The sequence below is a fragment of the Carcharodon carcharias genome, chromosome 2 (assembly GCF_017639515.1).
Source record: "Carcharodon carcharias isolate sCarCar2 chromosome 2, sCarCar2.pri, whole genome shotgun sequence".
Classification (NCBI taxonomy): Eukaryota; Metazoa; Chordata; class Chondrichthyes; order Lamniformes; family Lamnidae; genus Carcharodon; species Carcharodon carcharias.
This window is the reverse complement of record NC_054468.1, coordinates 111,478,729-111,493,136: the sequence shown is the minus strand read 5'-3', so window position 1 is coordinate 111,493,136 and position 14,408 is coordinate 111,478,729. Positions and strand designations below refer to the sequence as shown.

Here is a 14,408-nt window from a genome sequence, read left to right as displayed (position 1 = left end):
GAGACGACTGATCTCACGCCAACAGTTCTTAATGAAAAGATCAAGAGCAGGTAAAAATCCAGAGGGAGGGGACAAGGTGGAGGGAGAATATTGGCGGCGGGTAAAAGGATCCGTTGAACGGGGAGAGGACTCCTGCCCACAGAAGTGAGCATGGAGATGAAGACGGCAGAAGAAGAGTTCAGCATTGTGCCGAGCCCAAAATTCATTAAGGTGAAGGCATAAGGGTATGAAACTAAGTCCTTTGCTGAGCACTGAACGTTCAGAGAGGTGAAGGTCAGAGGATATGGTAAATACACAGCCAGGGCTGGGATTGGAAGACGGGATGGGACAGAGGGACGGGCAGGGGTGGAGGGTCCTGGATGGGCATTGGTGTCAATAAGTTGTTGGAGCTTGCATTCCTTTGCATCTGAAAGAAAGAGACACTTTTTTTGTTGAGGCATCGGATGATATGAAGAATAAAATGAAACTGGGGGCAAGGACAGCTTAAAAAAATAGGGTGTGTCAGTGCTACTGGAGGGAGCCTAGTGATCAGAGTTCTTGTGACAAAGTCTATACTTTGTGTATTTGACCTGTTAGTGTTTGAGCCCATGTCTGCTGTTCCTTCAAGTTAACATTTTTCTCCTTTGCACCTTAGGTGAAGTGTTTGCAGTATGTGGAAATTCAGCTGCACTCGGCAGTTGGTATCCTCAGAGAGCGGTGCTTCTGGAACCAGATCTAAATGATAGGTAAGCGTCAAAGAGGATGAATTGCTGCCGGATAAAATGCCCAGATTTATGGAAGTGTCTTAAGTGCAGTACAACAATTCCAATTTCTTAATTTGCCAGCTACCTAACCTATTTCTGTCGTTCTAGTTCAAAATATTTGTTTCTCTTAGCATATGTTTTCTGTCATTTATTTTTCCTACTGTTGATCTTTTTCGGAAGATCAAATTGGAGGCATAGCCTGTATCAATTATTGCTATGGGTGTAATTAAACTATCTAAGTTAGGGTCCATGATGTTGGAAAGGTGGATATTTTGACACAATTGTGGCTAGTATATTTCATTAATTTTAATTCTGTTCAAGTGAGGAAAATATACTGTGCAGAGTTGAAGGAAATCTGCAAATTGCCTTGTTACAAGATACACCTTTAAGTAATATTGAAAAGGGACTGGTTTGATCAGATATTTTTTCCTACTTTACTGATAAAATTGAGTGGTAACGCTTCTCACATTTTTGCCCTTTGCCTTTGACAGTTAAAGGCAGGTTCTCCTCGATTCTTTTGATTAAACCTGGTTTCAGGAGTCCAGTAATTCTGCCTTTGCCTGTGATTATTGATGTATGGCTTGTTCGTGGCTTAGGTCTCAAGTGAATGAACGTATAAGGTTCTTAATTTCAATTAGCCGCCCTCTTTTCCCCAGGGTTTGACAGTTTCAAGTTTTGATATGATTTTCAGTGCCTCTTGTGTGTTTTCGTACTTTTATCTGGGTTTTTAAAAAGGCAAAATATGGTAGAATCATAGGGAGGTCAGGAGCCTCATGGAATTAATTGCTTTGGCAACTTTTATATCTGGATCAATTATCTCCACTCACCAAGTTCTGTATTTCCTCTAAGTCAGCTAGCACTTTAGAGTTTCAATGATGTACTTAGTATTTGGGTTACAAACTTAATATTTTTATTCCAATACATTTTTCCCTGCTATAAATCTTTAATCTACCTGCAATTTTGCACACCCTTCTGATCCTAAATGGTAGCTAACTGTTCACTTGTGCTTTAAAGGCTCTAACCAGTTTGGTTTGTGACAGCCATGGAATGCAAAATCAAATGATCATCTTAAGATGATGTTTCTGCCATTTTTCTGCAGCCTAATGTGGAGGGCAACGGTCATTCTCCCAAGAACCGTTCTTTTCCAATATCGCTATTTTAAATGTTACGTCATGGAACCCAAGGTAAGATACATTTTCTGGACAGTACTAAATGATATAAGTCTAATATATGATGGGTTTTATTGTTTTGGGAATGCTGCTAGAGAATGTAGTGGATGATTTGCTCTCAAACACACAATTGTGTAAGCAGAATCTAGGAGGTGAGTATGGTTTGGACAAAGTTTTGTTGTCTGGTATTTCCATTTCTCTCTCCCTCCCTCCTGAAGAAAGGACAGGATTGCGCTCTATACACATGAATTGCCCTTTTCATTTTATGTATGACAGCAAATGTCAGTTAATTCTACAGGGGGTAAAGAGAGAGAAATGGCAAGGAAAAACGTTGCTTTTCTGGCTTAACGATTTCTGTTACTAAAAATTCTTGTCCTTAATCCATCCATCTATGCAATGGGTGCTATCTATAATATTGACTGATAATATCTTGCTACTTCTGGTTAAGCCTAAAATAAATTATGGATTAACTAGTAGAGGTAGTGTAGTATGCTAATCTGTTCAGTTCTCTTGTTCTGCATTGGCAACTTCACTCCAGATTGTGTCAAAGATTCTCCTTCAGCAAATGTATAGACTTGACCCACATCCCTTCCTATAATTTTGCATTATGTTTTTACATGGTTGGTTCATTCGCAGCAGTAAATAATCTGTTGCATCATCTTTCTTTCTCTCAATTGGCAATCAATTAGCTTCTTTAAAGAGTTATTGCTATTAGTTTTTTTAATGATCAGCATGTTGCAAGTTTATTTTACATCTTTCAATGCTTTTTTAAGTGAAGCTTGGCAACATGTAGAGGAGTTAATAACCTGAGTGCTTCAGTTTTAACTTAATTGGACTTCCTCAGAATGCACTAACAATGGAATGTGTTTTTAAGAAAGAAAAATAAAATCAATTGCGACTCTAACCAAAATATACAAATCAACACAAACTGTTTGAAATAAAAGAAAGTTAAGCTATTTATCAGTGTTGCCACTAGGATTTCTGTAAGCACAATGGTGGTTTTGTGGAAATTTTCTTTCGATGGAGGAGTTGTCAGGAAAGAGCATTTGAGCAATATAACCTTAAGGCACTGGCCATTTCAGGCTTCTTGCTGTTGATGGTGGACAAAGTTTGAGCTGAATAAAGGGTATTGTCGGCTTAAGTGGAAACTTTTTAGTATTGGGCGTTATGTCAGATCAACCTAGTGACAACACTGATTTAATTTTATCTTTTGTTTTAACCAAAACTGAAACATTTAGAAATATCCCAATTTTTTTCATTATTTGTGCTTATGCATGTGGCCATTTTGATTATTTTTAAAAATTGTATTGTTAGTATTAACCATCAGATGTCCATACAGGCCCAGATAATCTCAAGTGAATGCTGTAGATTTTTCTGTTATTTTAATAATTTTACCAAATTTATTTATTTAAAACTTGTAATGAACTGGTTGATGCTTCAGAAAGAATACCTAAGGAATATTAAAGCTTGCTTGTGTTTTTAATTTTCTTGTGCTCCTCAAGGTTAGTGAGGTCCTAACAAGGCAACACTATATCACTTTTCAGTGCCTAACAATAGCATTAGGTACTCCCAGGATTTATGCATTGCAACATTTTTTACTCTGCCACACCCTCTGCTTTGCCCAATAATTTTTCTTTCTCCATTTCCCACAACTGCTATCGTTGTTGCTGTGAGAAATGTTACAAGTAAAGCCAGAAGTGGAGGAAACTTTTGTCAGGGGCCATACACTTAAACTGCACTGAAGCTAACCTAACTCTTTTGTGTAGATTCTAAAGATCAGGCAGAGGGAGGAGACTTGTCTCATTAGCCCCTGCTGGCTTCAGACTGATATCTTGCTTCACATTGATCCCACGGGTGAAAGTTGTAATCCATATACAGGTCAAGTATCCTTTTTCAGAAATCCTCTGGGATGATTGTATTTCAGATTTCAGATAGTTTTGGTTTTTGGATACCACATATAAGATTAGGCCTACTTAGATAACAGTAGCCTAGCCTAGCTAAATAATAAATACAGGGTACCTGTAATAAGTTCCCGTCCATGGTGCCACCTGCGATCCTGCTTCGAGGAGAGTGTTCAGTGTCAGCGAGGTTAGTGTTGAGTGCAGACAAACATTAGACTTCTCACACTAAAGGTCGGGCCTGGTTGGCGAGGTTCGTGTCGGCTCGAGTCAGGGACTTCCTGCGCTAAAGGTCAATGAGGTTCAACAAAAAGCGTTGTTTTTGGATGTGCTCAGTTTTTGGATTTGAGGATAAAGGATACTCGACCTGTACTACCTTGATCCTCTAAGTAGCTTGAAGGGTACTATGTTTGTTTTGTAGTAAAGTTTTTAGCTATCAATGTTTTTATGGTTCACCAATCTTTTGATGTAATCAAAGAATAATTAACTTGTAATATTGAAGAGTGAGCCTAAGCTGCATTTAGTAATTGTATGTATGGTGTATGTGTGATGATTTACAAAAATAATTTAAAACTTTATTTCCTATTCAGGTCTTGCTGGGCTATGCACCTCCTGCAGACCTGGCAGCCTGTTCCTATGCATCTGCCAGTACTACTGTTTAGTCAGACAGCCAGTTGGAGGCTCATGACAACCTGGCAATAGGACTCCCTACCAACTTTTCTCTCCTCTGTAGGGAATTGATGGGACCTGTGACAGAAATGTGAGATTGGAACTCTTCAGTAAGAAGTTCAAATCTGCATCTCTCCTATGGTACCATCTGTTGGTGCTCTGATATGCTGTGTTATTAAACTGTACTGTGGTCAATCCAGTTTCAATATTGGTTATTATCCTCAGTACCTGTAATTTCAGGAAATCATATTACTACCTGAAAAGCACAGAATGAAAAATTTGTAAACGTTCTACCGGAAGTGGTTAAAAACATATCTCTTGTCCTCTGACCTTACATTTTCTTCTAGTCCTTTTGTATTATTATAAAGGGCTTTAATCTTTTTATCACTTGACTCAGAACCCTGTTGATCTTCGGCAAGTGCTAGTCAACAAGTGGGAGACTCATCCTCATCCACGATCATTTAATCCGTCGGGTATGTCACTACAGTGTATTGAGTTTCTGTTATCTGCCAGATTGGCAGTAGCAGAGGTACATGTGATAAAATTAAGCATCTGACAATTTAATTTTTAAATTGAAAGATATATTACTTAACGCCGTCTTTATTATCACAATATACTTTGACTCTTTGTGAACCAAATGTCTGTCATGTTGGACAGAAAATGTGATCAGCGTTTCTAAACAGTCATTTATTTTCCTTTCCCTACATTTGTGTTCCTGTAAGGTTACTCTCTTGATCTGTATCCCAGACATTCTGAACCAAGATTTCATTTACAATGATCCTTGAAACTAAATCACAGAATCTTAAGTAACATAAAGACCTGTTTTGTCAGCTCTGCAAGATATTGGCTCACACTTCAAAAGTTTGAGTAGAAGTTTATTCCGCTGGAAGTTATTAATCCAACTAATTTTAATTTCCTTTCCTCTTTCTGCCTTCTGGTTTTCTCAGCACCATGCTTCATACAGGAGGTTCAACAGATAGCGTAGTCACAGACTCTGTGCTGCTGTCATGCTGGCAACTTGGATAAACAAACCTAGCCTGGCATGATACGTACTCTGTTATCTCTTCATTTTTTTGATCTCTTTCTTTCTCTCTCTCTCTCTTTTACACAGACACACACAACCCCCCTCCCCACCACCACTGCTTCCTTGGGAAAAAGCTGCCACATTCTGTTTGCTATGATTCTTTTTGCCCATTGGTAATTTGGAACTATCTATGTGAGAAATTGTGGGTGCAGATTTGCTTCCTACCTCATTGAAGCATTAATCATTTGTATCCATGGGCCACTCTTTAGCTTGAATCATTGCTAATAAGAAAAGTTACATTTCAGAGTGGTACAATTTAAATATCAACATAGAAGACCGAATTAAGTTTTCTTAGAAAATGCTGCAAACTTTAACTTCAAGATCATGGTGTACCTCAAATTGACCTTGGCTACAATGTAAGCCATATATTGGTTTTCAATTCATGCTAGTCAACAATGTATTACTGCATCGTTTGACTAGACAATTTTTTTTTTCCAAATATTTAAAATGGTGCTGCTACATGTGGCTGTGTTGGGTTAAGTACTCCACTGTGCTGCATTTGCACTAATACTCATTGCATTTGTGGAAATAATGTTTAATGTTAATGTTTCTATTTTTTTCCCACTTTTTTTAGCTTATCTAACATTTTAAGTTGGCAGCATGTAATTTATTGGCCCTAAATTTGTTTAACTTAAGTGTACAACGTAGATTTATTTTACCATTAATTTATTTGTTTATTTAATTTATCCCAAGGAACTTTTTAATAAATTTCATAGATCTGATTTCTATTGCATATTCTGTACCTGTAATTCCATCGGAAGATTTAGATTTCTTCAAAATACAACTTTTTTAGGTGTCTCTTAAACTATTCTTCTACTTAACTTTCTTGGCCTCCTGTGATAAGCTTTTACCTCCATTACATCTCTGAAACCAGCTGGATAAGCTATTGGGAAGAATCTGGTCTTCCCACAGTTGAGGGAATGGGGGTTGCAAAATCGGTGTGCTGAGGCTGAGGAATGCAGCATACATGCCCCTGCCTAGCATTCCACAAAACAGCATGCTGCTGTTTCAGTGTGCTGCACCACAGCTACGCTTTCCTCTTCAAAACCTAAAGCACATTAGCTGTTCTCCACGTGCTGCCACTGAATGTGCCGCTTTGCACCTAATTTGCCGTTAAGTTTTTTATTAAGGTTTGCATTGTTAAACACAGAAGAAGAAAGCAATTAAGCACCTAAGAGCTATAAATCGAGAAGAATTAAATTGCATGTCACAGGTGAGTACAATATTTAGAAGCAGGATGTATAAGAAGTAATCACCTGCACGGGCAACACCATATAACATCTGATCCTGAAGAAACACAAGAAATATGAACAAGAATAGACCACAAAGCCCCCATCAAGCCTGCTCCGCCATTCAGTATGATCATGGCTGATCTTGGGCTTCAACTCTGTTTTTCTGCCCACTCCCCATATCCTTTCATTTCCTGGGAGACCAAAAATCTGTCTATCCTAGCCTTAAAAGGTATTCAAAGATGGAGCAAAAGATTTGATGAGCACGCATGCTGAACTAGATAGCCAGTTCTCCCAGGTTGTCACTGCTGTAGTTGAGGCAATACCATATTTGGTGCTGCAGGAAAATGGGACACCTTTGGGCCCTCCACTAGATTTCCTTACATTGCCACAGTGAAGGTAACTTATCACTTACCCTGGCCAAAGACCACTCGAGCTGTGGTTTGGAATGTCTGACTGACTTGATTTCTTTATTGAAGAAAAGTCAGCTTTCTTCCAGTGCCTCAGTACTCCCCTTTCATTGATATTTTCCAACTTCTGACAGAAATGTTCCTAGAGCACGCCATTGTCAGTGTTGTAATTCTGCTAAAACCGGAATACAATCCTAGGATACTGGCCCTCTCACTATTGTCGATATGTTCTTAAGTCAGGAATTCCAGTATCATTTTGGCTTCTGATGCTAATGAAGATATAGAATTCGGCACCATCCTCTTCATTTTACCTCTAGCAGCTGCTTGATTGAACCTGACCCCTAGATGTAAGGTGAACCAGGGACCAGTATGTCCAGTGGAGAATTTAAAATTGTATTAGTTTAGCAATTGCATAGCTTTGACATTCTGTCTCGTGTCTGAGAATGTACTAAATCCCATATTTTGCACCTAACATAAAGATAGTTAACAGCTTTGGATATCAAATATCTGTAGCACTTGGCTGCAACTAGCCAACACACTACTCTATGAAAACTTTTAGAAGAATGGCACTTGGCTTCTGGAGACTCAACAGCTGTGTTAGTACTTAACTATTTTGTAAAGGAGACATTGTTTGTGACAAAACTCTTCAAATAATTCGAATTCTGTTAGAGACAAGGGGACCTTTGTACACAATTTACCTATTCCTTTAAGTTTGTGGGTTTTTTGCCTTTGCTATGCTGGAGTAAGCCATAAGGACGCTGAAGCGAAACAGGTATTGTCATGCATGCATATCAAGGGCTCTGAAGGTCTCCTATCCAGACCCTAACATTGGGTATCTAAGAACACAGGAAATAAGGACTTGGAGCTTAGAAGCACTGTAATGTACAGTCATCTTGCCTCCCTCTAGTAACGTGTAAATACCAGAGTGTTAAGTTACATCACATCATAACTGCAGCACAGAAACAGGCTAATCAGCCTATTAGGTCCGTGCCAGTGTTCATGTTCCATGCATATCATCTTCTGACTCCATCAGTATTTCTTCTTTTCTACCTCGTGTTTATTGAGTGTCCCCTTAAAGACATCAATCAAATAAAGACTGTTAGAGCTTAAGGAATTTGTTAAAAATATCAGCAAGATGACATTAGGAATGTAGTTCGTCATCGATGCAGTAGTCATTTTTAGGCAAAGCACTCCCCATCTAAAAGTAAGGTTGAATGGAGGTTTCGTTCTAAAACACTCACTATTTGAGCAATGGCCAAGCTCATTTTTATAGATAATAACCATTCTACACATTAAGCTCATTTAAAATGCAAAAGCCTGAACGAGTAGTATCAACTGGTGTCATAGAATGTCTAATTTAGAAGGGCACGTTCAGTCTTACACCCTGGTTAATAACTCCAAGTAGTTCATAAAGCATTGGCTCAGAGGAGATGGGCATGACCATGAGAACACATTTTTATCCACCCAACTGCTTCCAGTGCAAAAGCAAACTAGAGAGACAGTGTAGTGCGCACACGTTGAAGAATTTTAATCAATTTTGAAAGACCCTTGGCTGGCTGATCTATTGAAGAAAGTGTGCAATGCCAAAAGTATGCTTTGATTGGTTGCCATCATTGTCGTCATGATTGTTCCCATCATTCTTCTTGACTGTCATTGGCTATGGGAAAGAAATGACCCAGAAACATTTATTAACCAAGTTTTACAAATGTTTACCTTTTAAGGGCTGGAAATGACCTTCCGTGTTCAGTATGCTACCTAGATTGGGTGTTGAATCAATTTTTATGCATTATTTTTGAAGACAAATCTGTGGTTAAAAAACTTCAATATTAATGCATTTTTAAAAAAATATATAAAGTAATGCCTGTGCATCATGGAAATGTGTCTTTTTAAATGAGCTTAGTCTGTCTTTACAGCTAGGAATACAAAATTGTTTTAATTTAATGAGTAATGTTTTGTCTGCTGCAACAATCATTGACTTTTCCCAATGCTTCCTTTTTCTGTTCTAGAAGGAGAGTGCATTTTGAATGATGGATACTTTGGAATTCACAGTAAGTGTGCTGTAATATTTTTATTATTGAATATTGTTAATGTAAGATAAAAACGTGACAAATATAGGAACAGTTCTGAAGAAGAGTTTTATTGGACTCGAAACATGAACTCGATTTCCCTCTCCACAGATGCTGCCAGATCTGCTGAGTTTTTCCAGCACTTTATTTCAGATTTCCAGCATCTGGCATTTTGCTTTTATTTATTTTATTGGATCTTTTGCAGCACTGCTTATAAGTTGGATGATGCTGTTTATGATGACAGGAGTATTATGCCATGTAGTACTATGTATTCTACTAAGGTGAATCTCTGTCTATCCGTGGCGGAACACAAGCCTGAGTCCCCAGAGAATTACCCTGGGTCTCTGAATTACTAGCCCAGTGACAATTCCACTGTGCCATTGCCTCCCCAGAGTGCATGTAAGAATGCACTTGCCCTTGTACTTTTATTTCCAAGCCTCCTTTCAAGAAGGATTCATGGCTGTCTGGAGATGGAAACTCATTGTGGGAAATTGTGGCTATGAATGTGACTCCTATCATTTTGGTAAAATAGCAGAATGATATACTCATTCTAAGCACTACCAGTGAGATTGACTATGTTTTATAAGATGCTAGTGCGATTGTGATTTGTGGCATTTAGGATTGTGCATGTGTGTAATCTGTATTTATCAAAAACTATCAGCTTGTATTTTTCCTTGGGATAGTTATCTGTAAATAGGTCCATTTCTAATTCCATCGTTTTTATTTAGTCTTGGTTGATGAGTGAAATTTCAAACTGTGATGGTTATGAACCATGTTCATTTGCATATGTTTAATCATTTTCTCTCAAGCTTATCGTACGTTTGACCCATGATATGTATTACCATGTACCAGCCAAGCTAGTGTGGTTTTATTCATTTATTCACATTTCATTGCATACATGAAAAAACTTTGACATTAGCTACATTACATTAAGAAATATGGGTATTATAAATTTTTAGCTCTGCTTAAGTATTCTCTCACATTGATATTGTTCTTCCAAAAGTGGACCTGTAGCCCTCACAATGAGGAGTTTATGTTCATTGTCCAATATCAAGATGTGTGTTAATCTAACTCAGTGATGTCACAATGATGATGTTTGTTATATGAACAGGGTATCATGGTCTTTACATATGTCCCCCCCCGATGGACTGTAGCAGTTAGTGAGTCAAGGACAGATAAGGATTTTTAAGCTCTTATATTTTATCGTCAATAAGCGAGTAAACAAAGCAATAATTATAGAAAATGGCAAATTAATACAATTTAACTTCAGTCTTTCATTAAGAAAAATAATGCAAAATTGGTTAAGTCTTTGATTTTCTTGGATACATCTTTCTCTGAAATCTAACTAGCTATCATTGCTACCCTTTTTAAAGAAGACTTACCTTCTCCCTGCCTTACTTGGCAGCCTTTTCAAATGTGTTTTTCGTTCTTCTGTTGTTCCCTGTGTTCATTGGCAATGATGTGGGGACTTGACCCTTCAACCTTTCCCCTGCTCAGGGTTTCTCTCACCCTCCCTGCCCCCACCCCAGTGTAGACCAGATTGAACCACCTCATGCTATGTGCATCTTACTTCAGTTCCTCCCAACCTCGAATATGAATGTTTTACTGCCAGTCCTGAAATGGTAACAATTATCCTATTGTCACAGAGCAAGTTTTAGTGGCTGCTCAGCATCTGTAGGGTGAACTCTTTTGAAACCTCATATTTCAAGAAAAAAGTCACGTCAAATTGTCATATTCAAATCCCTCTTAAGGAAAAATGGTCATAAATCCCAAAGTGCAGCAAAGGGTATGATGGAAAAAGCACTCGAGTTCTAGAAAGAAAGTTGATAGCGAGAAAGAATGAAAACAAGATAAGATCAAGAGAAAAGTATTTTTTTACAAATGCTTGATTAAAAACCTGTTGTGCAGTGGACTTCATCCTGATTATCAATGGTAGATGATATTTTTCTGGAGGCAGTTAGTCTGAACAGGCAAGTACGTCCAACTCTTTTGTTCTGACATCCACATGAACCTCCTCCCTGCAGCCCCGCCTCTCTTCTAACCCTATTAACATAACCTACTCCCTTCTCCTATGTGCTTATCTAGCTTACCTGAAGTGCAACCATACAATTTGCCTCAACTACTATTTGTGGTAATGAATTCCTCATTCTCGCTACTCTTTGGGCAAAGAAATTTCTTGTGAAATCCTTATTGCATCTATTAGTGACTGTCTTATATTTATGCCCTCCAGTTTTGGACTCACCAAGACCACAGTCGCCACCCGAAGATGAATTACATTATTCATTTCAAATATAAATTGATCGACAGGGGTCCAACTCTGATGAGACGTCATTAACCATTGCTTTCCATGAAAAAAGAACAAAGCATTCTAAATGGCACTTGTATGTAGTGACTTGTGTGCCTCGTGAGCACAACACACTAGATGTCAAGAAAGGTTTTGTGCCAAAGCCAAACCAATTCATCAAAGGGCACAGCCTTTATTAACAGCATCACCACCACCATAAAGAAAAGCCTGGAAACAGAAATAAAATATATTAATTTGAAGTATTGTAACTGTGGTACACAGTGACACTTTATCATACAGAAGATGCATCTTTTCATTTTTATTGATGGTCAACCTTTGCTGCTTTATTAACTTCAGCTGCAATTTAGCAATACCACATTCTTGGTGATGTGATGACTCAAAAAAAATAATAAATTCAGCAAAAGGCTGTATTGCAAATGGAAGAGCAAGGGGTCAGGTCAAGATGTGATCTGGTGAAAGATGCCACATCGTCACTGCAATGGTCACAAGGTGCAAGATATTGCCAGGTGGAGAGATTTCATTAAGGGGGAAGGTGTCATCACCCCTCAGCCAGGTTTCTGCTTAGGCCATTATGTCAGTGTATGCTTGCTTAGTAAATTGATCAATGGCCTGGAGAACAAACCAGGAGTTATAAACTGCTGAACCCCTTCACTTTTAATTTGTAAAATTTAGAAATAGTGAAATAAATGATTGGGGCATACACATAGAATTAAGTTAAAATAGCATAAACTTTGAAAAATATATATTAAATTATGTGGAATCTCTTATAATGTAGAGATTTGACATTCAACAAATATAAAATTACCCTTTCAGGGCCACGGAGACTTTAAAAGTAGCTATGAACTTGGCATCCCATTAGAAGCTCAGTTACACCTAATTTAGCAAGGTATAATTTTTCAAGGGTTTTTACCACAAGGCTAAGAATATGAGTAGCTGTGCTCCCAATTGACTTCATTCTGTGGGAATGTCAGTAGCGCACCTTTTGGAGAAGCATGGTATCACTGACACAACCTTCTGAATTTCCACATTTAGCTGCACGTGTACTGGCTCCAGAAGTTGCTGTTAGTTTCAGAGGACCAATGATGGTGAATGACATGTCTCTTTATTCACACTGTACTCCAAGAGAGTCACACAGATAGTAGATGAGGCAGTACTAATGAGGATTCTAAATGAACTACTGTCAGTATTCACAAAGGAACAAATAGTATAATGGGGAGTTGGCCAGAAATCATAAAAAGATAGCACATAACTTGAACCCATCATTGCATGTTTATTTCACCACAGTATGAGAATCTGCAGCTATGCAATCATAATAGTCAATGAGCGGAAGATGAGAGTTTTTGATTATACGATTATACGGTGACAAACATTGAGCAAGTATAGGAGATAAGCAGCCCCATAACAGGTAGTTAGAATAAACATTGGTTTCTTAATGATGTAGAGACAACAATATATTGGATTTAATAATCAGCAAAAGCTGATAGGGAAGGATTCTGCAGACTCATTGTTTCATCGTCATTAGTATTGAAAATCAGGGCCATAACCTTGAATTATTTCATTTGCCACTAATGGAGGTGTTACTCTTGAAATAACTAAAAGATGCTTTTCTATTGTTGTGACTCCTTTCTCCATTCTCTGGATTAATTTTGGCTTTGTCAATACTTCCCTTGTGAACATTAACCACTTTGTACCTTTTATCTAAATGATTAGTGTATTTATTCCTCATTATATCCCCTAATGGGCCAGTTGTTAAATGTAGTTGTTAAGATGTATGGGCTTCTTTTCCCTTCAGAGCTTTTTAAAAGAAAAGTTTCCTTTTTTCTGTGGGGGCGGGGGGGCAGGGGGCATTGGAGTATTCTGTACCAGGCTCCCCTTCCCACTTCACTGCTGCTATTTACATATCCATAAGTTGAGCCTTTTTTAAAATGTGAAAATGTGGCACCAACAATCTGAGTCTGCAGAACCCTTCCCTATCAGCTTTTGCTGATTATTAAATCCAATATATTGTCACTGCATGATTACGAATCCAGTGTTTATTCTAACTACCTGTTATGGGGCTGCTTATCTCCTATACTTGCTCAATGTTTGTCACCGTATAATCAAAAACTCTCATCTGTATTAACTTCTGTTCATTGACTCTATTATGATTGCATAGCTGCAGATCCTCATACTTTGGTGAAACAACTTGAACCCATCATTGCATGTTTATGTGCCATCTTGTTATGATTTCTGGCCAACTCCCCATTATTATTTGTTCCTATGTGCACACTGATAGTTTCTTTAGACACCTCTTTAGCACTGCCTCAGTTCTACTATCTGTGTAACTCTTGGAGTATGTTATGAATAAAGAGACATATCAAATAGTGAATCATTCTATCTAGAAAAATGTACTGAAGAGGTAGTAAATTCTAAACTCTTATAGGAGACATTTTCTCATCCAAATTTTGAAGAATTGGAAGAACATGTATTTATAAAGCATCTTCCATAACCGGGGAACATACCAAAGAGCCTCATAGCCAATTTAGTACAAACCTAGTATTGTAAGAAAATGTGGTAGCCAACGTGCAAACGGCAGGGACCCACAAACAGCCATGAAATAAATGACAGGGAAATGTATTTTTATGGTAGATGACAAATATTGGCTAGGACGCCAGTGAGAACACCAACTCTAGTGGCAAAGGATCTTAATTTCATCTGAGTGTGCAACTATGACTTCACCTTGCATCTGAAAGAGCACTTCCCATAGTAGAGCAAACCTTATGTATTCCACTGAAATGCCAAGATAGATTATGTGCTGAAGTCTCAGGAGTGAGGCTTGACAACACAACTGAAAGT

The 14,408-nt window shown here is 38.0% G+C and overlaps 1 protein-coding gene across 11 annotated transcripts in view; it reads left to right on the top strand.

Annotated features, from left to right (window-relative positions):
• Positions 1-14,408, top strand: part of gpcpd1 (glycerophosphocholine phosphodiesterase 1) — a 75,792-nt gene that overhangs the window by 25,659 nt on the left and 35,725 nt on the right. For 9 of the 11 annotated variants that reach the window (XM_041210342.1, XM_041210358.1, XM_041210323.1 and 6 more), the window contains 4 exons: positions 635-725; positions 1,843-1,927; positions 4,877-4,952; positions 9,209-9,250. In XM_041210342.1, the coding sequence (XP_041066276.1) occupies positions 635-725; positions 1,843-1,927; positions 4,877-4,952; positions 9,209-9,250 (294 nt within the window). The remainder of the gene's footprint in view (positions 1-634; positions 726-1,842; positions 1,928-4,876; positions 4,953-9,208; positions 9,251-14,408) is intronic. The other 2 variants (XM_041210404.1, XM_041210393.1) reach the window with 1 other exon arrangement.